The sequence below is a fragment of the Anser brachyrhynchus genome (assembly GCF_964034855.1).
Source record: "Anser brachyrhynchus genome assembly, chromosome: Z".
Taxonomy (NCBI): domain Eukaryota; kingdom Metazoa; phylum Chordata; class Aves; order Anseriformes; family Anatidae; genus Anser; species Anser brachyrhynchus.
Genome location: NC_137697.1, coordinates 54,527,128 through 54,551,587, shown reverse-complemented (window position 1 = coordinate 54,551,587; position 24,460 = coordinate 54,527,128). Strand labels below are relative to the sequence as shown.

The 24,460-nt window shown below is 39.0% G+C and overlaps 1 protein-coding gene across 2 annotated transcripts in view; it reads right to left on the bottom strand.

The window, feature by feature from the left end:
- Positions 1-21,556: 21,556 nt before the first annotated feature.
- Positions 21,557-24,460, bottom strand: part of FBXL17 (F-box and leucine rich repeat protein 17) — a 331,132-nt gene continuing 328,228 nt past the window's right edge. For both annotated transcript variants that reach the window (XM_080572810.1, XM_080572811.1), the window contains one exon: positions 21,557-23,568. In XM_080572810.1, the coding sequence (XP_080428936.1) occupies positions 23,431-23,568 (138 nt within the window). In that variant the 3' untranslated portion in view covers positions 21,557-23,430. The remainder of the gene's footprint in view (positions 23,569-24,460) is intronic.

The window sequence follows — 24,460 nt, the reverse complement described above, 5'->3', positions numbered from 1 at the left end:
GTTTTAGCAGCCTCTTTTTTCAGTCCATAGTCCTACTCTGGGTTTAGTACTATGAATCTACCAGTCCACCTGCTTTTCACCTACAGTCAGCTTTTTATGTAGAGATCATTGCCCCCTGTTGTACTCTGAGCTTATCAAAGTGCTGCAGTGACCAGCCCAGAAGGCCTGTGAGCTGCCACCAAACCATTCAGGTCTGAGTGATGCATCATCCTTGTGCCTGCCTCCCATGAAAGAGTGCCTACATCCTGACCTGTACAGCAGGAGCATCCTCTCCTATACAGCTCACCCAGCAGAGCTATTTCACCCCATCTGGGGTGCTCTTCTCCTTGCTATTTCCTCTGTTCATCCACATGGGAATACTGTGAGACCTGACTTGATTTTCTAACATTTATACTCTCAAATTTACTATTTTGTGATGGCTCATTAATGAGTTTTACAGCTAAGATGTTTGTTCAACCACTCCTCACATGCTGTTAAAACTGTGCTGTTTTAATAGCTGTGAGCCCACAAGATCTGATCTCTGCTCAAGAATATTTATATGTGTGGTAAGTGTATTCAATTTGCCAACAAATGAGGTTACAGTGCCTTGTAAGTCATTCATTTTGATGTTTATTTGCTCTGGAATTGCTCTCGGGGGTAGATCTTCCTTGCTGTCAAATGGCTCTGCATTCACTTCTCACCAGCTGTTCTTCTGTATTTCTGAATGTTTCCTGGATTGAAAGAAATGCATATTCCCTGACTTGCTTCATTACAACCTATGACAAATACAGCAGAGCTCAGCCTATTGTTTTAATAAAACACTAGGGGAGAAAAGGAAGGAATGCTAGGAGAAAAAGATTAATATTTTTTCCCAAGCTCTCTGCTTCACCTTTTGCCAGTGTAAAGGTTCATCATTCACTGTGGCGCAGGATGAGCTGAAAATCCTAATAGTCTTCTTGGTCTGGACCTGAGAGTAATTATGATAATTAGGTTCAAAGGATATCACTATGACAAACAGTACTAGAGTTAGCAGCAGATATTCCCTTTCTCTCACCTCATCTCCTCCCAGCATGCCATATCTGTTTTGAAGAAGATTGAAATAAATACCTACAAAAAATTGCAGCTCCCCCCCCCCCCCCCCACCTCCCTGACAGGACAAATAAAAATAACAAATAAAATCCCTCCAAGCTTAGCAGTGAGGAAAACTCAATCAACTGAACCAGGGTTTCATGTCACATACCAGCTGTGTAATGCAGATCTGATTGACTCACATGTATGTTGGAACCAAGTCTTGAATGCAGGCTAGTTCTTCGTTAAATCAACCGAAAGTAAATGAGAACAGGCTTCTTGCAATGAAACTGTTTTTGTACATGGTCTGAGTATCAGTTCCAATGACTTTGTGCTGCCTTTTTTTTTTTTTTTTTTTTCTGTGGGGCCTTTTACTGCTAACGAAAACAGAAGTTGCAAAGCATGCATGTCTTGATATCTTAATAGGTTTTCTATTCTACTGGGACACCTTAGCATCTTGAAAGTTTTAAGTTGATATACAGTGTAAGAGTAAAAAATTAATTATTATTAAGGGTTAACCAAGGACCGTACTCGTAGAAACCAATCCAGTTGTGTATAATTAGGCAGTAGCTACCTTGTAATATTGAAGCTGTAAATAGCCCCAGCGGGGACCCTGGCAGAAGGCTGAGGTGTTTACAAGGCACAAGAGATGCTCTCTCAAAGTACATAATTCCTGTTGCCATAACTATTGCTGATATAATGGATGTGTTCATTAAAACCAGAGGATTATTTGTTTATCCATCTTCTTCTACTGCAGATACCTCCTTGGAGGAGGGGGGACAGCTACCTTTCAATACTTGTTTACGGTATACACCCTTTTTTTGCCCAGTCTGAGAATTATTAAAGGACTGCTCTATCGATTGTTAACCAGAGATCTGCTCCCCACTGGGATAACCCACTTCTCAGAACTGCCGGCAAACTATCCTGCAGAATCTGAAAGGGAAGGAAACGTGCACACAGCTATTTCTGGGCTCCCGATGGGTCCTGGGAGTGCTGACACTTGTTAAATCCGAGCCTGCAAGGTGCGCTCTGTGCTCCCCTGCACGGCCATTGCGCAGCCTCCTTCTGCACGCAAGTGAGTTGGCTGTAACCACAGCTGGGGCATTTTGCCATCAGACAGGCAAAAAAGGAAAAATGTTACTTTATGTTACTTTATGAAAAATGTTAAAAAAGGAAAATGTTACTTTACTTACCAGTATTTTTCCAAAACTCCAACATTTAGGTGCGGGTGCCCTGGCATTGGCAGGGGGCTGCGGGGCTGCTGCATGCAGTGAGGCCAGGGCTGCCCCGTGCAGACACAGCTGGTTCCAGACGGCTCCAGTGGCCTCACCGCAGGGCATGGCCAGGCCCCACAGACGAGATGGCGGTGCCTCAGGGAAACGGGCTTAAGAAAGGGGGAAAATGGTGCATGTGGGAGAGAGGAGCGAGGAACAAGTGTGAGAGAACCAGCCCTGCAGAGCCCAAGGTCAGTGCAGAAGAAGGGCAGGAGGTGCTCCAGGCCCGTGGAGACACTGTGGCAGAGCAGCTGGGCATCTCCTGAAGGACTGCAGCCCGTGGAAGGCCCCATGCAGGAGCAGGGGAAAAGCATGAGGAGGAAGGAGCAGCAGAGCAAAGCTGGGATGGACTGAGCACAGCCCCCATGCCCCATCCCCCTGCAGTGCTTCAGACAGAGGCTAGGGGACATTGGCAGCGAATGGCTGGAGCTGAGCCTGGGGAGAAAGGGAAAGGTGCAGCAGCAATCAACCATATGTCTTACCATCTAACTCTGTGTAATTGGCAGTACATTGAATCAACATTCCCCAAGTTGAGTCTGTTTTGCCCATATGAGTATGCAATCTCCCTGCCCTTATAATGACCCATGAGCTTTTCACCTTATTTCCTCCCTGTCTTGCAGAGGAATGGGGGTGAGAGAGCAGCTGAGTGGGTGTCTGACTGAAGCCAAGCCACCAGAGCCCCCAGCACTCTGACCACACAGTCAGCCCCACAGTCCTCATGTGAGGTGTCGGAGCTGCACTCCATACAAATGCAGTTCACTGTATCTGTGCCTTACCCCTTTACTTACCATTTCTACAGTACCAAGAGGAAAAGACACTAGGACTGCAACAGCAGCTACACCACGTAACTAATAATAAGCAAGCAGATAGCATCTCCTCATGGTGAGCCTCATAGCTTCTTTCCAACTGGTAAGACCACAAGCGGCTGGGGTAGGCTGCCAGTAAGATTATTCTGCCTTCAGAGGTTATGCTAAAGGCTTCATCTCAGCTCCATGCCTGTGGAAGCACACAAGGGGCTGTTGCTCACAGACTGGTGTTTCTGAGTGTGCTTAGCACTTCTGCTAAGCCTGATTTTCTTCTCCATTAATACTATTTGAGGTGTGAGATCATGGCTTGGATTTAATACTCATTGTGCATTTAGCTCTAGAAGATGCTGCTCCAGCTGCCCTTGAGCTGATACTATGCCATTGCGAGCACGCTGGGATCACTTGCTAATTTTGAAGCAAATGTGAAGAATCAGCTTGAGTTTCAGAAGGTGGAGATCTAGTGAAAGGCTGCTGAGAGCTGCAAGCATGATATGAATAGTAAGTCAGAGTTACGTGTGCTCTTCCTTCAGTGCCCTCATCAGAATTAACCATGCTGCCTGGAAAAGAGCAAGTGCCACACAGACATCCATAAAATATACCACTTAAACTGGATGATATCATAGTTTTCATGCACAACTATATCTGAGAAAAGTTGAGTTTATTAGGAGAAGCCAGCCTTGCCTATAAGAAATAAGAGCAGTGTTTTTTTCCTAGGATTATCTGTACTTTAAATCTTTCTTTTGTCAATGCTGCCTCACCTATTGTGGCTTATTATTTCATACTTCAGACCTCCTTCCTGTCTTTGGTGTGTACATTTATTGTTATAGACACACATATATTTATCTTAACGAAATTTTATTCTGTGTCAAGTTTGTCATATACATATGAGAGCCCAGAATTAGAAAAAGTGTATACATTTCTTTTTTTCCAGTCTGCGTTTCCTTTGTACGGTGAAACTTTTGTACCTTGGATTCCTCACTAGCATAGGGAAATGCATATCCAAGATGGAGTAGGTACAGTGGGTTTGGCACAAACAGCTTCATTGCTGTCTTGCAGAATAAATGATAGGTATCGGGTTGTAGGCTGGCAGAGTCTGGTAAGATAAAAAAGAAGCCTCAGGGGAACACAGACTAGTTTGGGATGTTTGTCCCAGTATCCAATCCTCATTTTAGCTCTCACAGGTTTTGTTCTTGATTTTCCCAGTCTTTGCAGTTGCAGGCTAGCTTGTTGCAAAGGCTTAAAGCCTTTCGGTCTGCTTTGGGGTCTGCCTGTGATGTGACTAACCGGCCACACTGGCTGCACAGCACAGACTCTGACCAAATCCAACTGAGCCAAAATTACACATTATATTTTTCTGCCTGCTGATACCATCAGCAGGAAAACAACAACAAAAACCACCGTAAGTAGGTCCTGGCCAGATTTTCTGCTTACAAGAACAAGAGTTCAAGAATTCTCCACTGCCATCATTGTCTCATTGCTGACGATGAGACTGGGGAGGTCAAGAGTTTTAATCTCATTTATGGTTAAATGTTTTTCCAAAGCTTTCCTCTCTCCAAGTGGTGCAAAAATCACAATTGGTAGCAACATCTTCAGATTTTACTGAAGCTCATGAGGGGAAAACAGCTCTGTAGAGAGTTGAATAATAAGATGATAAGAAAATGTTTCAAAGGAAATCAGCACTGTATTCTTAAGCAGTATGGAAATGCTATTGCAAACCTTCTCCTGGCCAACTGTTAAGCATGTGCACTTAATTTGAAATATTGATTTCATGATTAAGCACTATCCCGCAGTATTGACACATGTCCCTGAATCAGGGCCTTAAAATGTGCAGTTCTGCCAGAATCAGCTCCCAGAGGGGAATGGGTCTTGTAATTAGCTACTTCTAACTCTTTTCCATAACCTCTTCATTTTATATGATTGGAGTTTTACTAGCTTATGAAAGAAAATAAAAGCATTCAATAAAAAAAGCAAGAAACAGTGAATCAATTCAGCCCTTTCTCGGCAGATGTTTGATCCTGGGATATGCTAAGCATTGATTGTCCTTACTGAAGAGCTCACCACATAAGCCATCATATTACTTAATCTAGTCTGCCATTAGAGCAAAGCACAAACTGTTCTGGTTATTTGTGCTTTCATGTATGAACTAAAAATCTTAAATCATAAAATAACATTGTTCTTATTTGAAGGGGTCTTGAGAGACTGACACATTTACTATTCAGTAATGAATACACAGGACAGTCACATTTGGTACCAGCCAGCTCTCCTGCAGTATTTTTTTAAAAGATGACAGCACTAAAACACAAATTTTGAAGAAAAACACTGCTGAGCACTTTTGCACTGAGAAGTATAGAGTTTTAGCAGCGATAGCTCTTGCTAATTTTCAGAGAAATAGTGGTTCTGACACTGAACATGAATTTGCCAACTCTAACACCTTCCTCCACCCCAAAAGTAGATTATATAGCTTGATTACATTTATACAATTATAGTGACCAGAAAACAGTGTCATAAATTTGCTTAAAAACCATTCTGTAATTCTACCCCATAAAAATATGTGAATGCAATTTACAGGTTACCTTTTTGGTATTGATACAGTATCAATACCTATAAGTAAATAAACTTTGTGAGATCACAAAGTATAGTAACCTCAAGTAACAGAGTGGGAAAGCAGCTAGCTCAAGGTCACTCACATACCATACTCACTCAGGAAAATAGTTTGGTCCTGAGCTGCTGACTAGGGCAATGAGATTTATATATCTGTGTTTGTACATAATATGACATTTGTTTAACATGTATGTCTGGATAATATTTGCACTGAGCGAGCAGGAAAGGCAGGATGAAAGAGCCAAATGTCAGCTGTGTTAAGTTTACGTGTACAACACAAGAGAGTTTACAAATATCAGCAACTTGTTTTTGTGTTTCACTCCCTCAGAGCATCTTGCCACTAAAAATTAGATGTGACAAGAAATTAATCCATATTGTGATCTAATTATTGTTGGAATTATGGGAAAAAATGTAAGATGTCTAAAATATTTAATTGTGATAAGTGTCTAGTAAGCTAACTTTGTAGTGAACTTCTTCTCATTATACTTTTAAACACTTGTGCCAGGTTTGAAATACCTAAAGCATCAGAATATTGTGCTTTTCTCTTTATGGGATACTAAGGAGTCCACAAAACAAACAACACACACACAAAAAAACCACAAAACGTCTCTAGGTCTTACAATTCACCCCAGCCCCTGGGCACCGTGTCTGCTTCTTATTGCCACTTCCAGTAGCATGGATAGAAGGGAAGGGGCTTTTTTCACTTTGGCAAAGGTGACCAGGTAGGCAGGAGGGAGAGAGGAGGTGGGCTGGAATGCATGGCCACAGGGGAGGTCTGGCAGAGCTGGGGCCACCCTGTGATGCCTCAGTATCCTGCTGGCCTGGCTGCGGTGGAAGCAGCTCCTCACTCAGGTGGTGAAACTCAGTGTTGGAGTTTGTTTATACAGAAACTGACAACAGCTGAAACATAATATTTTTATATTTTAAAGCTCATTAAACCATCACACCTCATCTCACTGAACTATCTGTGGCAACAGATTACCATTTCAGGCAGTGATGTTAGGAGCATCTACACCATGATCGAAAACATGGAAATACTTGTTTTCACTCGTTTCTGCTAATGCAATCTGCGGTTGCATGCTTTCATATTAAGCTGTAAGAAGACAGCAACAGCAGCTTGCCTGTTCCTTTCACAAAACCAAACAAAGGCAAGTGCTCACCCAGAAGACTTTCCAGAGGCTTTGCCAAAACATTTTGTGTGCTCACCCTGCACAGAAACAACCATTGGCACCACAGTCACCTGTTACTATGGCCGAGTAACTCAAATGCATCGTGGAAATGAAGGAGTTTTTCTCAGGTCTTTTTTGGGGGACCCACTTGGCTGTAACTGTAGAATGTAAAGTAGAACTACAGAAAGATCAATTTGAGTAGAAAAGATATCAATTAGATATCCCTTTTTTGCTGCTATTTACAATGATCAGCACAGGCTTTTTGGGTTAACTCATTAAATACATTTCTATCTCTGGCAGATAATAAGATCTGCCAAATCCATGAGAGTATCTGGGAATGTACAGGTTGTGGAGAAGGTAGCAATCGTCCTGGAAAAGCAACTTTTGGCTATTAGTGTCCACTGAAAGTTAAACAAGAAAGGAAGGAGGGAGAAAGGGCAGAGCCACTCAGCTCCCCACTCTTCCCCAGCCCATCCTTAATAGTGCATGACCCTGACTTCAGACCCTCTGCCCTGGCTTCTCCTCTGCTGTAACCTGTGGACTGACATCCATGAGCATCTCTCTGTCCTACCCTAGCTTCCTCCATGCAGTACCTCTTCCCTCAGGTGGTGGACAAGTCAGGACCACCACTCATGGCAGTGAAAATGTAGGAGGCAGTGTAGTGTGGCTCTAACTACAGGTCTCCTTGGGGCTTTCCTGGATTACCCACCTCTTCCCTTACACCTCAGGCAACCATCATGGCCACAGGCTCCATGGGACAACCCACGGAAAGACACTTGGCAGGGGATGGCGTTCCTCATGCTAGGTGCTCAGTGCTGGGCTGGCACTCAGTGCTTGTTTCTGTTCTGGAAGTGCACTGTAGGACAACAGTTTGACACCTTTAGCCTTTCTTGTTTTCTTTGCTGTCTGATCACAAAAAAAAATCACTATTAGTTCTTTTTTTTTTTTCTTTTTTCTTTTTTTTTCTCATCTATTTATATAGATTTCTAAAACTGTGGTACATGTTATGAAATAGTGATGAACTGCTTATAACCAAATGATTTGGTAACAATTCACATTGTCTATGATCATTTTATTAGGTTAGGCATATCACACTTAAGAGCACAAAATGATGGACCTTATTCACATTTGTATTAAATTTTTGACTTTGTACAAGGCTCCAAAAGGAGGAACAATGAGTCTATCCATGCCATTGGCAGGGCTATGTAAGCAGCACCAATGCAAGTAGGAATCAGGCTCAATGTTTTGTATCTGACAAAGATACTGATGCCAGTAAGGAATTCTTACAAACACTGGGATGATTATTATGGCTCTAGTGATTGATTACACCTAGTTTTCACATGTGGAAATGACTATGAGATCTGTAGGCAACATAAAACACGGATTTTGGTAAAATCTTATGATTTGACACTGCTACCACTGATATAAATGGCAGTCTTCTTCCAATAAGATGTCATTAGGTCAACTGAGAGGTAAGTTCAGAGTAGTTTAATTTGAGTCAACAGGACTACATGGTTGTACATCCATATGAGAATATCGTCATGTCCCAAAGGCAAAGACAAATTGTAAAAAATTGTAAGGCAAATTTTGCTCCTGTTTAACTTGGTGTAGATTAAGAGTAGATTCTTGTCTTTACTGCAATTAATCCAAATATACTGTTAAAATCTTTAGCAGCATGAACCTATTCGGAAGCATGCTTTCTCTTTATTCCACACACATAACTTCAGTTGGCATTAACAGGAAGGGATAATAGACATGGAAATGTAAAGAGAAGTTAATACTCTTCCCTGTGACCTTCCCAGGGCCATCATATTTTCTCAAGCTGACCCCTCATTATGCTGAAAACTGCAAAGAAAAAATAAACAAGGTTTCTGTTGCTTTTTTTTTTTTTTCCACTTCAGAGACTAGACATTTGCCCTAAGTACATTCTGTTAATAATTATTGTGAATGTATTCTAAAAATCCACATCATTCCTGAAGAGGGGAAAAACACAAAGGAAACCCCAGTTGGTGAGGGAGGACAATATGTGACATTATAAGCAGAGCTGGAGCTGCCTGCCGTGATTGCCACTTGGAGATAAAAATCATTCCTCACACTTTGAGACAAAAGTAAATGGCAGTTTGCAATGTTAAGAACCCCTGTGGAAATAAGATGAAATGAGACGAGGCTTCCAGACCTGTGAGAAAAATCAATCTGATGGAAAATTGACAAACTTGTTTAACGTGTCGGCACAAGATCCGAGAGTTGACCCGTAGAGACCTCCACTTAGGCATACCGTGAAGTTACTGTCAGTTCTCTTAATCTGTTCAATTACACAACAGGATCTCAAAGGGGACTTTTTACCAAACATCATTTTAAATTAACTTTTCTCCTTCGTGTTTTAAACTTCCAGTTCTTCTTCCTACCCTTCCTCCCGCTTCTCTCCCCCTTCTTGCAGCAACATGTGTAAATTATTAAAAAGCTCAATATAGAAACATCAGTTTAAAAATTTGATTGGAAAGAAAAAAGGTTTGTGCAGTTAAGAAGAGAAAAATGCTCTTCTCAACACATGTGGCCAAATTAATCTCCTCTATAATTTCTCTGAGTTTAAATGTCCATGTTTTATTTGGTTTTGTTTGTTTGTTTGTTTCCAGGGACGATGAAATGTTGGTAAAAAGCAACACACCATCATTTTTATTCCATTAGGAACATGAAACTGTTTCCCTTTTCACAGCCATAAGCCGCAAAACAAAACAAAATAGAGAAGGATTTGAAATGGAAGAAATACTACTGTACTGAGCTGACTCTAAACATATTTTTCTTCTAGTTCTTCTAATTTTTTTATTTTTTTTTTTAAGGAAGTGAAGCAGCAGTAGTTAGGAAGGGAAGATGCTAAAGAAACCAAAGGACCAAAAAAATTTAACTTTGAAACTAGACAGGGAGAATTTCAAAAGGGAAAGAACTCCATAAGACGAGAAGAGAACATAGTCTCCCCCCTCCCCGCCGCCCTTTATTTTTTTTTTTTAATGCAGCTTGGAATGAAAAGATTTATTTTTCAAAAAATCTGTTATATTTGAATTCTGAAGTGAGGACTCTGAAACAGAGTAGAAGGATAGAGTAGCAGGAATATAGCTTATCAATTAAATTCAAGTGCCAAGACTCATTTAGATTAATAGATGTTACAATAAAAATGCTCAGCAATATTATTTAGTAGGTTTGTTCTCCGAGAATGCATGAATATCAGCAGTAACATAGCTTTCTATTAACCAGAAAGCTCATAGGGAATGTCTCAGTAGCAACAGAAGTCTGACTGCTACCGATTTCTAGTTGCTGTTGATCTTGTGACTGATCTTGCTGCAGAATTCTTGGTCCCTCTTTCTTTCCTTCTTTCTTCTTTCTTTTCTTTTTCCTTCCTTTCTTTGTTTCTTTTTTCTTTCTTTCTTTCTTTCTTTCTTTCTTTCTTTCTTTCTTTCTTTCTTTCTTTCTTTCTTTCTTTCTTTCTTTCTTTCTTTCTTTCTTTCTTTCTTTCTTTTCTTTCTTTCTTTCTTTCTTTCTTTCTTTCTTTCTTTCTTTCTTTCTTTCTTTCTTTCTTTCTTTCTTTCTTTCTTTCTTTCTTTCTTTCTTTCCTCCTTTTTTCTTTCTTTCCTCCTTTTTTCTTTTTTTTTCCTTTCCTCCTTTCCTCCTTTCCTCCTTTTCTTCTTTCCTTCTTTTTCTTTCTATTGATCAGATCAGAGCTGAGAAACAAAAAGGCTTGATAAAATAGTAAGAAATGAAAAATGGAATACTGAGATGACTGATAGTGAATTTTTGGAAAAAAAATGCCCAGGGACATGAACATTGTGCAAGAGATTGCATCTAAGAAGAAAGGAGGAGCAAGTAGCTATCTTTTTTTTTTTTTTTCTTTTCTCTCTGAAGGGATTAAGTGATTCTATACTGTGCTTATTAGAGCAACAACTTGAAGGAAGAAGACTTACTTCTGTAACCACTTAAAATACAAATGAGTCAAATTTAGAAGGTCTCTTGTTAGACTTTTTAGAGGTAGATCTTGTTATGGTGTCAACAGCGCTTGATAGAACAAAAAATAACCAACTGCTTAAATAGTGTTTTGAATAGTTTTCTTCTGATTAATAGTGTGTTCTTGGTCTGAAGTTTAAAGGTAAAGCTTAAATGTAATTTATATTACTGTATCTTGCAGTGCTACCAGGGACAGCTTTATTTTAAGAATGAAAATAATTTCCAAATGTTTTCTAGTGTATAAACCATTGTTAAGTCTCATTGAAAACTTGTTAAAAAATAGTACTACCTCTTTTCTCACCTCCTGAGTGACCTGAGGAAGGCCTTGTTGTTCTTTTCAGCACCAAGCATTCTATAAAAGCTACGCTTCTAAATGGGAAATGTTATTTATTGTCTCCAGTAGCTTTTCATAGGCTTCTGCAACTTCACTTGCATGGCTGTACTTTTTCCTCTCATCATTTTTACATTCCTTCTTCCAGCCTCCTTAGGGTATGAGGAGACTGACATAACTAAAGTTAAACTAAGTAGTAGATAACCTTATGTTTGGATTTTTAATGCTTTTTGCAACCCTCTAGGTCCTCAGCTCAGACTGTGCACTCTTAGAGGAACAAATTCCAGCCTTGGGAGTAAGGAGGTAGGTTCCAAGCTGGTGTGGGTATTAAGACTGTAAGTGGTTAAGAGGGTTAAGAGGGCTCAAATTCGTAATATCTCCAGTTTGAAGGACTAGAAAATGCTCAGCCTTTAACTGTTCCTTCAAGTCATACTGACTGACAGTATTGAGTTTATGTGGCAAGGGTTTGGTAGCAGGGGGCTGCAAGGGTGTCCTCTGTGAGCATAGCCAGCAGCTGCCCCATGTCAGATCAGAGCCAACTCCAGCTGCTCCAAAAGGGACCTGCTGCTGGCCAGAGCCAAGCCAGGGAGTGACACTGGGTGGGCCTCTGGGAGAGCAGATTGAAGAAAGGGAAAAATAAAATAAATAAAATAAAATAAAATAAAATAAAATAAAATAAAATAAAATAAAATAAAATAAAATAAAATAAAATAAAATAAAATAAAATAAAATAAAATAAAATAAAAAAAATAAAATAAAATAAAATAAAATAAAATAAAATAAAATAAAACAAAACAAAACAAAACAAAACAAAAACAGACAAAAAAAAAATGCTGCACCACAGCAGCTGGGAGAGAGGAGTGAGAAAAACAGTAGAGCAACAGCCCTGCAGACCCCAGGGTCAGTGCAGCGGGAGGGCAGGAGGTGCTCCAGGCACGCAGCAGCCCCTTGGCCTGTGCAGGGAGAGGCCCCTGGTGGAGCAGGCTGTCCCCCTGCAGCCCATGGGTCCCACACGGAGCAGATCTCCACGCTGCAGCCCCCCCGTGGCGGAGCCCCCGCTGGAGCAGGTGGATGTGGCCTGGAGGAGGCTGCGGCCCATGGAGAGCCCCCGCAGGAGCAGGCCCCGGGCCGGAGCTGCAGCCCGTGGAGAGGAGCCCACGCAGGAGCAGGGGGTCTGGGGGGAGCTGCCGCCCACCCGGGGGGGACCCCTGCTGGAGCAGTTTGCTCCTGGGGGATGGATGGACCCCGTGGTACGGAGCCGTGTGGGAGCAGTTCTTGAAGAGCTGCAGCCTGCGGGCAGCCCCCCCCAGGCTCAGTTCAGGCAGGACGGCATCCCGTGGGAGGGACCGCACAGGGAGCAGGGGCAGAGAAGGACCGTGAAGGGACTCACCGCAGCCCCCATTCCCCTGCACTGCTCAGAGGGAGGAGGTAGAAAAGGGTGGATGGGGTGGAAAGTGTTTTTAGTTTGCTTTTAGTTTCTCATTGCTCTATTCTGCTAGCGATAGGCAATAAATTATATTAATCTCCCTTATGTTGAGTCTGTTTTGCCTGTGAGGGTAATGAGTGAGTATTCTTCCTGTCCTTATCTCACCCTTTGAACCCTTTTTCATCGTATTTTTTCCCGCTCTTCCTTTGAGGAGGGGCAGCAAGCGTGTGGTTGTGGTGGAGTTCAGCTGCCCATTGGTGTGAAACCACCACATTGACCCAAGTACAAATGTGGCACTGTACTGGTTAGTGATTCCAACTACTAGCTTCTGTATGAAGCTGTATGAATACTAGCTTTCTTGGAAACTACAACAGACACCATAATGTAGTAGATGTGTCTAATGACACTATTTAAAAGACTAAGGTCAATGCCTGCTCAAATTTGGGGGGTTAGCGGCTCTACTTTTGCGTGGAAGCTTTTGGTGGGTCTTAATGCTTTTTGTCTTCATTACAAAGAAGATTCAGTATTACTAAGTATTAACAATAATACTAGTGTCAGTATAAATGCTAATGCTGCACACTAAACACTACGTGTTTTCCAAACAAAGGAGAAGGTACAATAAGGAAAAAAACCTGCACATGAAACTAAGATGATAAGCCTCATTGCAATATTATATAACATAAGTAACATGTACAAATACATAGATTAATGTAATGATAACGATGTGTTCCTCATGTGAGGTAATAGGTAACTGTTATGAAAATGTTAAGAGGGTAGCAAGAGCTTTTCCAGGAATTGGGTTTAACTCAGTCTTAAACAACAAAGGCTGTGTTTTAAAAAAATACTTTATGGATGACTGTAGGCAAGTGAAGAAATTGAAAAATAGTCTTCCCAATATAGCTGCCAGCAAATTAGACGATTATTTTGCAGATGTCCTAAAGGGAATCATGATCTACATATGACTTGTTTCATATTTATTTCGGTAAAAATCCTTGTACTTTTTGGCAAAAGAAAGGAATCATCATTGTATTAGACATCACCAGAAAATAAGGGGGAAGGGCAGGTGTACATGCAGTAAAAAAAGGCCTTATTCTTACTTTTATTGATTCAGGCTTCTCTTCCATAGAGAAAAAGCAAGAAAGAAACTCCCAGGGCTCTTATCTTAACAAGTATATGGGTATCTTCCATTAAATCTCCAAAATGCCTTAAGGACTTACTCACCTGAGTCATGTAGAGACTTTTCAAATTCTTACCCTTTAGCTAACACCAGCAGTAATATGTGATTCTTGTCTGTTATGGTCTCATGATGCTGAGTTAACATTTATGGTCATTAGCTGTCCCAAGGATTTTTTTGGTTTTCCACTTCACGCATTTCTCTTCTCCCCACAGGTACATGCTACACCTTTCTCCTCCCCCAGGTATACTGGGCAGCTTCCCAGACTGGAAACAAATATATGGGCTGATCTTACAGAGAAATTGTCTTTCTTTAATCTTGCTCTTGACATTTCCCAAGAATATTCTGTTAACTTGGCAAATATCCTACACAAGACATCTTTGTTTCTGCCAAGTACCAGATCTTATCCTTATGTCATGGTATATGGAACTGTAGAATATCTAAGAACATTAGATGTCTCTGTTTGTTTTATAATGGATTCAGATATTTCTCTCCTGTTTACAGGAGTATCAACAGAACTTCATTAAAAAAAAATATGCATGCATACAGTCACAAAGACGCAAAGGACAGAAAAGGAAAAACAGCTAAAAAGGAAGTTCTTAAGGACTGGTAATCATTGCAGTATTTAACAGCTGCCTGCATTTGCTTAGCTCTACCTCTGCTGAAAAGGCTTCTACACATGGACAATTGAGGTAAGATCTTTATTTTTCAGAAGGAAACTTCACAGGCAGATTTCTTGAGCTTAATTTACTGCACACCCCATAATGGTTCTCTGGCCTTCACAGATGCAAAGTCACAGGTTGTTGCCTGGCTATTCAGGGAGCAGCCCAATCCTACAGGCCTTGCAGATAGCTTAGAGATGCAATTGCAAAATCTAGCACTCATGGACAGATGGGAATTTGTGACAGTCCCTGAAGGACTTTGCAACCATAAACTGACGAATAGATTACACTGATCCATAAATTCATTTTTCTCCTAACTCTGGATAGTGAAATATAGATATTCTTCCTATTGTTAACTATTTCTGATGGCATAGACAGGAGAACATAAAGGAAATGGCATGTATGCAAACAGAAAGGCCATCAGGACATTTGCTCTTGAAGCTAGCAGCTAGAATAAAACTTCAATACCCGTAGTGTTGCAGGGTGCAAGAACAGAGGTATATCTTAATGTAATTTCTGCTTTCAGAAAATTTTGCTAAAGAGCAGAGATTCATTCAGACCATAGAATTGTTGACAACTTCTGCTCTAAAGGAGAAAAGCTCAACTTGCAAATGAGCATTGGGGATAAAATTGTAGACTTCAATTTACCATCATTTTGCTTCTCTGTAACAACCTGGGAACTTCATGGTGATGCCAGCTCCTCATCAACATACGCTTCACACCATTGTTAATATTTATTCATTGCTGGGCACTGGTCCTTATTTTACCTTTATTGTATTGTATTGTATTGTATTAAAATTAAACATAGTCATATTTGAGAACTTGAAATGAGCAAATCCTTCCCTTTTTCTTCTGTTGAGAAGATCATGAGGGCATTTGGACTTTGGAATTTGGAATTATTTTTACATTTCTGCAGAGTCATTAAAAAGCAATTCGTCTTTAATGGCAACCATTTCGTTTTTGCATTTGATCCCTAATCAGAAATGCTCCTTTGTAGTTAGTCTTTCTTAACGACATTTTTTATTCCTGTTCTCTAGGTTGCTTATTCACCTCAGTATTGGATGCATCTTTTACAGCATCAAGCAAGGTGATTAACATTCACTGCATTTGTTTCTCATCTGTCTTCAAGGAAATAAGGATATGGAATATTTAGTATAGTATATAAATATGACTTTGCTGCCTACCTTAGACAAAAACACCCATTCCTTAGAGCAGAGAATTTTTAGTTCATATTGGTTCAAAGACCACACCTTGGAGAATGCACTTAATTGTGGTAAAGCCTTTGGTGACCACAAGCAGGATGAAGACAATCTTTTAGTCTTTCTAAGGTAAGGACTGAGATGTTGATCTTGATTCAGTGGGGAGGCAGAGCAAGGCACCTGGGACAAGCGTTCACACTTGAAGTCAGGGTTGCTGATTTCTTGCAGCTTTCTCCAACAGCTGGTATGTAAAAAACCATACAGGCTATATTTTGTTGCCACAGGGTACATGATGAATGCATGAGATTATGAAAAATTCAGTCCAAAAGTCTTTGTATCTTCATAGCAGTTATAAATGACCAATAATTCTGGCTGCAAAATTTTTTATTTTAAGACTTCTAAATCTTTTTTATACACAAATACTTTTCATAAGCAACATATAGAAAGACCTGCCTGAACACAGAAGTTGAAACAGTTCAGCTTGCTCTTATTGTTGACTTTTTTCCAGAAATAAATTTGAAATATAATCCCATTAGGAAAACTTCATAAAGCTGTACCACTTGGGTTTACCTTACATAATTATGACAGACTTTACTAAAGAAAAAAGAAGTAAACAACAGCAAAAACAAAATCAAAGCTAAATAAATAATAATAATAAAAAGACTTGGCCCAAGTTTGTTAACAACTGTGGAGATGCAGCTGTTCCAGAGAACCTTATTTCTGTGCTAACTTTTTCCAGCTTGTGAAAATGTCCCCAGTCAAGCAACCGCAGCTGCAGCGGTGGGACTTAGCCTATTTATTTGTGTTAATTTGAGCAGGTAAAGAGAACAACTGAGCTATTTAACTGTTCTTCAGAAACTCAGATCGTGATTGCATCAGTGGACAATATATGCAAGGAACCAAGCACAGGGAGGAAAGGAATCTCAAATCATTTAGTATTCTGAGTTAAACAAAAGACTTGTAAATACACTAAGAAAATTAAGGAGCGGTCCATAAAAAGCAGGACAGACGTTCATGATATAAACACTCCTTAATGAATAGTCACTGGATTCTTGTAGCTAACTTTAATACTGGCCCAATTTCCTATTCTCCTTTCTCTACTGAAAGTAGAAACAGCCTGTTTCACTTGTATGAGAAGTTAGGATGAGCTATTTCACACTGTACTATGAAATGCTGGGGTTGTCTGATTTAACTGTTGTGTAACATCTAATCCATGTGTATGTTCTGCTTCCTTTGGCACTTTGTCTTTTAGGCCCCTTTTTGACCTGCAGCATTACAGTAGTGGATAATGCAAAGCAGAAGTGCTCAAGAGTAGGATATTGTGTTTTTAAACTTCTGAAAATGTAGAAGTAAAGCACATCACAGAAACACAATGACAAATGAATTGTTTCATCTGAAGCCTTTAAGTGAAATGTGACTATTTGTTGTACATGTAAGTTTCTCACCTTGGGATAATTGATGCCTATAGTTTAATTGAAGGCATTTAGTGGAGGCAGTCAGTTCAACCAAAATTACTTGGCTGTAGAATAGACAATTCAGAAGTGAAATTTCAGAAATTCTTCTCCTTACTTAATCATCGTGAACTGTAGTTATGGAATAATATGTATACATTTTTTTTATTCTTGCTTGAGTTTAGCCTTGCAAGCATCATATATAAAAAGTACTGTATAGCTATCTACAAAATTTATATATTTTTAATCCCTTTTTAAATCTCATTTTTAAATCTTTATTTTATGACATGCAGTATGCAATGTGAATATTTTCATTGCCTTGGACTTGATGTCCAACAATAAATATTTTCTACAGTTCTGTCTCTCTCTTTTAAGAAAAAGGGGGGTGGGAGAGAAAAAATAAAAGAAACTGTGAGCAGTTGTCTGATCAATAAGTAGCTGTCTGTAGAGCTCAATGTTTTGCTCTGCATATATCCACTTGTCAGCTCAGTGCTACTTCCCAGAGTGAGAAGCAGAGAAAAGATGGTACAGTAGCTCAAGAACAGTTGAAGCATAGAAGATTACAAAGATTTGGGAGCTTAGGCAAATATTTGCCAGTAAGTCCTTAGCTTAATTTTGATAGACTTCCACAGTTAAATGTCTATGTCTTTTCCCCAGCAGAATTACAGATAATTTAACAAGTGGAGCTGTTTACAATGTTTCAAGCAAAACTGGAAAAAAACCCACACAATTCAACTAACACAGGTTTCCTTGCTAACCTGAAAGTAGGGCTCAGGTTTTTTCTTTTTTCTTTTTTTTTTTTTTTGGCTTGCAAACTTGATCTGAGATCTGGGTGAATATGAGCTCTTTCCAATTTCCCCCCTCCAATATGAAAACCAAACTGAATTCAATTTTTACATACCTTTATTTTAAACAATTTGCATCATATTCTCTAATCTCAAGATCAAGTACAATACTGATACATGTTTATATTTCAGATGTATGTTTGTGTGAAGTATGTTACCAATATGGTAATGCAACGGCTAATGTTTTCTGTCATCCCATGATTCAATTGTCATTTTAAGGGTCTGCAGACTTCTGTAACCAGTGAAATTAAAAAAAAAAAAAGAAGTACATTTGCAAGTGTCTACATTTGTTAAAATTTTACATAACACTATCTTATATGGGTACTGCCACATGAATTCATAACCTCAACATTTTTATTTAAGACAGCCATAATATGCTTATTCTTCATTTCTCTATTAATTAACAGGATAAAAGACAAAACAAAGAAACAAGCAAATGAAACAAAACACCCTGCAACTCCAAAAAAAGGCAGGATAAGAAGAGTGAGAGGAGAAGACAAGGAATCCATCAATTAATCTTTTCTATATCCTCTCAGGGGAAAACAAAACAAAATCAAATGAACAAAACAGATGAAACCAACCAAAAACAAGAAGCCACCCAAAACAAGTACCCACCTAGATGAGCAAAATACAAAAACTCTCACAAAACATTGTTTCCTATCCTGTACTGAATTTTTAAAGTGGTGCCAATTTATGAGACACTACATGATCAAGATATGTAAAGCATCTCCCAGTTGTGTCTGTAGTTTGAAAAATCAGTTTGGTAACTCTACTTGCATATTTTGCGGAACTTCAAATAAAATCTCAGTCACCAATACAGCCATTATAGTGATCACTTCTGAAGAATATACTAGAAAATCAGCTACAGGATGAAAAGAGTATCATTGCTTTAAACAACTTTATTTTATTGGGATCTCTAAAGGGATCATCATTAAAGTCACTCTCTGTTAATGTAATATAATGTAATGTTCTTAACTAAGCAGCATAAACCCTCACCCAATTAAAAAAAAAATATATGAAAATTTACAAGATCAGACACGTTATTTTTACATATGCATTTACAATTCTTATTTTGCAATGCATTTCTCTGCAAGATGCAGTCCTTCCCCTTTTGTTGTTCAAGGTCATAGTACCTGAAGAGGGCCCTGTGAGCCTCCCGAAAAGCTTGCTTTGTGCCTCTGCTACCTTTTGATAGGTTACATTGTGTATGTGACCTGCTCCCTTTTTTTTTTTTGATTTTGTTCCTATAGACACCACAGATATATTGAGTAACAATAAGGTCAAATTTATTTCTTGGAAATCTGGGTGGACATCAGCAAGCTCATGTTGAAGCCAGCTTAGAGACTGAAAAAAATTACTGTTTGTTAATTATTCTTACTTGTGCTATTTTCTCATTCAAATGGGATTATGAGCAAATCAAAAGGGATTTTACTAAATACTGTTTTTTGAAAACACAGCTATGCAAATTAGCAAGTTTAACAGCTCTAGGAAACTGTTAAGGATGGCTCAAATTCTTCTAGTAGACCAAGAGGGAAAGAAATGTTTTCCGTCAGTGAGCCCAGTGGGGTTCTGGGGTCATGGCTGAGTCAGTTGTAGTAGAACAGAAAACCTTTGGGCAATGGTGCTGGGAATGGCCATTCTGGGCTCAGTTCTTCCTTTGGTACTTTTCAGAGAAATTCACTTTGTGCTCAAAGAGGACTAGAAGCTGCCTAGTGCTGTGCGGAACATTTGCTGAGAAGGAGGTTTGGACTTGGCAATTCATGAGACTTCCACTCATCTGGGAGCCTGGGCTGAGTGAACTTGAATCTGAATGCAAAATACTGTTGTATTTTGTTTCCCCTGCTGGGATAAATTGCATAAGGAAGCTTCCCCCACATCACCTTTGAAGTGGCGAGAGGTGTTTAGAGTGACCACCAAGTGAACGATTTGAGTGGGATTAAAAGAGAATTATATCTGGATTTAGAAGAGTGAATGATTGAAAATAAATTGTTATCCATAGAGTCTGCAAGCACACAAGGTTATCTGTCTGACAGTCCTGCAGAGACTATAAACTCCTTGTGAAGGGTCCATATTTCTGGTGTGTTTGCAGAGCCCACAGCAGTCTGGATTTGGGTGTCCCTTTTATGAGGGAGAGAGAAACTGTGAGTAAATTTTCAGAACAGAGGCTAGCTTGGATGATGAAGGGCCAGGGAGGCAGTTTAGGTCTAGAATCACAGAATATAATCAGACAATGGCTCAGGTGATCCAAAGTCACCTAATACAAGCCCCTGCTCAAGCAGGACCAACTTCAAAGCCAGAGAGGTTGCTCAAGGCCTTGTTCAGCCAGGTTTGAGTATCTCCAAGGAAGGAGATTGCATACCTCTCCAGGCAACCTGTTCCACCTTCACAGTAAGGCTTTTTTTTTTTCTTGTGTCTAATGCAAATTTCCCCTTCTGCATCTTGTAATCATTGGCTCTTGTGCAGCTCCAAAGTGCCTGATTTTCTTCTACAGCCACCTACTTTTTAGTTAAGAAAACATTTGGAGCTTCCCTTAACATCGTCTGCAGGTTGAACAAGCCCCCAGCTTTGATAAGGCAAATGCTGAGTCACTCCATCCCTACCGTAATGGCAGCTTCCCACTAAGCTCTTGAAGGAAAAAAGACACTATTGGTAAAGGAGGACTGTTGCAGCCTTGGAAATCCAGCATGGAAGTTGCCTGTGGGTTTTTGAATCCACTGTAAACTTTGAAAGAAAACAGGTAATTTTTCCTTTTACAAGGGGCAGTAGCTTTTCTTTCTCTATAAATGGCATTTCCCCTAAATGACATTTCAAAAATTAAAAGCATGTAACATTGTTATTTATCTTCATAAAACCATTTAGGAAATGTTGATTACTTACAAGGAAATGAACAAGGTATCTGTGGCAACAGTGCAGTTAGAAGGACATGGAGTCAAGATGTGACAGGGGAGGGTCTGGCTGCATATCAGGAAAAGGTTCTTCACTGAGAGGGTGGTCACGCATTGGAACAGGCTCCCCGGGGATGTGGTCACGGCACTGAGCCTGTTGGAGTTTAAATATTTGGACTATGTTCTTTGTCATATGGCCTGAATTTTGGGGTGGACCTGTGTGGTGCCAGGAGTTGGAGGTGATGATCCTTGCGGTTTCCTTCCAACTCGGGATATTCTATGATTCTATGACATGTTTATGTGTAGAATTTTTATACCACATAAAGTTTTAAAAGATGTTAATGATAAGATCCATGGAAATTAATTAGCTACCCTGAGATCTATGAAGATTAATTAGTTCGGAAAAATAAGAGACAGATGAATAGCCAGTCAAATGCAAAACTACTGGAAGTGACTTAACGGCAGAAGTGAAATAACATGACCTACTTGCTGTAGGTCTGTAATATATACATAAATTTAAATAGAACTACAGAGTATTTGAGACTGGAAAAGATTGCTGGAGCTCATCTAGATCACTGTCATTCATGACAGGGCCAGCTTGGATCAGTTTGCTGAAGACCATGTCCAGATGAGTTCGGTATATTCAAGATTGAGATTTCAGTCTCTGTTAGTAGCACAGATAAACAAAAGACATAACATTTTTCATTTTTCTTTTATTGCAACCCATTGCAAGGTTAGAAGTTTCACGGAAAAATAGAAACTTACAAATTGTGTGAATAGTTTTAATGCACTCATAAAAAGACATTAAAAGAAAAATGACTAAGATTCTGTACTATATCTGCAATATAATTAATTGGCTTTATTCTGAAAATATTTGTTGCCATTTTGGAGTAAACAGAAAGCCCAGCATTACACATGTTCACATGTATTTACCATATTAAAAGCAAAAACTTTACTATATATTTTTCAAAAGAAATTAGTTCATCCCCATTTTGAAAAGTCTAAGAAGAAAACATTCAACACTCTCACTGGAATTACTGTGAGTTGAAGTTTCTGTTGTAAAAAATTATGCCATGGAAATCAACATACAGTTTTACAGAGTTATACAGCCATACTAAACAAGCTCTCTAGGTTAGGCTGCATCAAACTTTCTGGATTAGCAAAACATTTTTACAATAACAGCAACTCTTCAGCTGAAGCTTAAGCATTTCATACCTTGGATTAAAATGCTGTTACCTTTGAAGAACAAATATCCAGTGTTATACACATGAAATCATTCTTAACCAAATGGTAATACTTTGAAAGTTAGTGCAACTTCAAACTGAAGCTGCAATATCTCTATTTTCACTATCCCCTTGTCAAAATTTACTCCTTAGAATGCAATGTGACACACAGAAAATTAACCTTTTTATGTATTTACTGTTGGTATTTTTTTTGCTTACACTGTATTATAAAGCATCCTACAAAATAATGGTCCTACAAAATAATAACCTACAGTAGGCCTCATGTTTAGAGGCTTTTATCGAGGTAAGCATTCCTTGCATTGTAAGATCTGTTGTAAATTTACAATCACAAATGAAATGAGAGAAATCCCCTTATTGGTTTCTAACCATTCATCTGAATTGCCCAGTTCAGCAATAAAACAGCATAGAGCAGGCAAATTCACTTAAAAACAAACAAACAAATTAAAAAAAACAAACCTTTTTTTTTTTTTCAGTCAGATACTTAAACGTTGTCTGTTAACTTATTTCTGATTGTTTGTGTATTCAGTTCCTGCTCGACTTTATATGGTGGGAACTGGTTATCAGTGTGAGGTTAAGCGTTGCAAAAATTGCAACATGAAAAGATTTGGAAATCTGTACAGCATCTACTATGTGACCATTTTAAACAAAACAAAATGAAAGAAAATATCATTTCTGTGAAGTGAAAGAAAGAAAAGAAGTATGATTGTCCTTTAAATATCCATTCAGTCATTATCATCATTACTAAGATTTCTGTTCAAAATAACGACTTGTAAAATTATCAAAAAGTCTGTAAGACAATCACAATTCTTTGCAGATTTTCTTATACACTATGCATCGTAAAATTCCTGGGGTAGCTTTAGTAAATAAGAAGTATCAAGTTTAGCTCCCAGTTTCAGCACAGGCCTCTGCTGATCATCTACACTGGTGCTAGCATTGAGTTACCATCTAAAAATCAAAGGAAACGCACATGACCAAGGCAAAAGAAAGTAAACAGAAGAAAACAAGCTTAATATCTTTTATAACTCAAGCTACCCATAGAACTAGTAGGAATCCACTTCAAGAAATCTGCCAAAGACATTTATATATTTTATGCAAACAAAAACATACGATGAATTTCTAAAGTTTTGTTTCAATAGCAGTACTTAGTTGTACAGTACATCAAAGTCAGTGTACAGCTTTTTCCATTTTACTGTAACCTCTGTAAACTCACAATTATATTGCATTCATTGTATGTATCACAATGAAAGGTTATGAACCCCCTGCAGCCCCATTAGATCTACTGAATGCAGCAGGGTGGTAGAACTGTCGTGGTGGTGTAGGAGGTTAAGAGGCAGTAGACATATTGGGTGTCCATCCCATTTGATAAGCCCGTTCCAATGTCCTCTTGCAATCCTGTAGTACAGTACTGAAGGTTATATGCGGATACTGCTGCACTAGCTGCTCCACTGTGGCTTCATTCACCTGCAGTTGAAGAAAAGAGTCCATGATGGGCAAAAAGTGAATGAAAAGGACAATGTTATGCAAGCTAAATAAATAATCAAGCTCTGGACTCCTGGGAGGACTTGCAGGATTGGACTGTCCACTGATACAATAGGCTGCACTTACCACAAATGTACAAAACGTGATGCTCTATTAAAGAAGAAAAAAATAGCTCAATTTCATATTACAGGGAGAAGTTTGATACAACATTCTAGTACATACTGTTTGATTATTTTTGATTGAAAGCAAAAAAAAAAAAAAAGACAAAATATCCCCATTTGAAAATATCTTTGTTTAAAAAAAAAATGCAACAGTGTTTAATAATCTATCAATCTACTATAATTCCATGCTGGACCAAGCTGGTTAGTCCTGGAGCGCAAAACATAATTACTCAAAGAAAAGCCATATTTTTTAACAATGCACTGCCCAGATTTCTTTATCTTGAAGTGGAAGCACACTCATTCCAGCTCACTCAAGCAGACATAGGTTTGGAATCTAAGATTTTCTTGGTTTTGGAAAATGAAAATTGATTACATCTATCAATTAATTTATGGTACAATTATAATACTTTTGCACATACTAAGTAGAAGGTCCACAATCAGCACTACTGAAATGAACTTGCACTGTATAGTGGCTCTCAGTGTGGCTGCAATAATAAATAGGAGATAATATGACAAGGAGAAAAAATTCAGGCTATTCTATATTGCAGGTATATCAATTGGTAATATAGGTCAACTTTTCTGAATATTCAAAGTCCTGCATGTCTTCATATACCTCACAGGTAGAAGGTTTTATTTTAGCCTTTTAGTGTAAGGCTAACACTACACAAAGGGTTTTGTGGGCAGAAATAAGGGGATCAATAATTAAAATATAC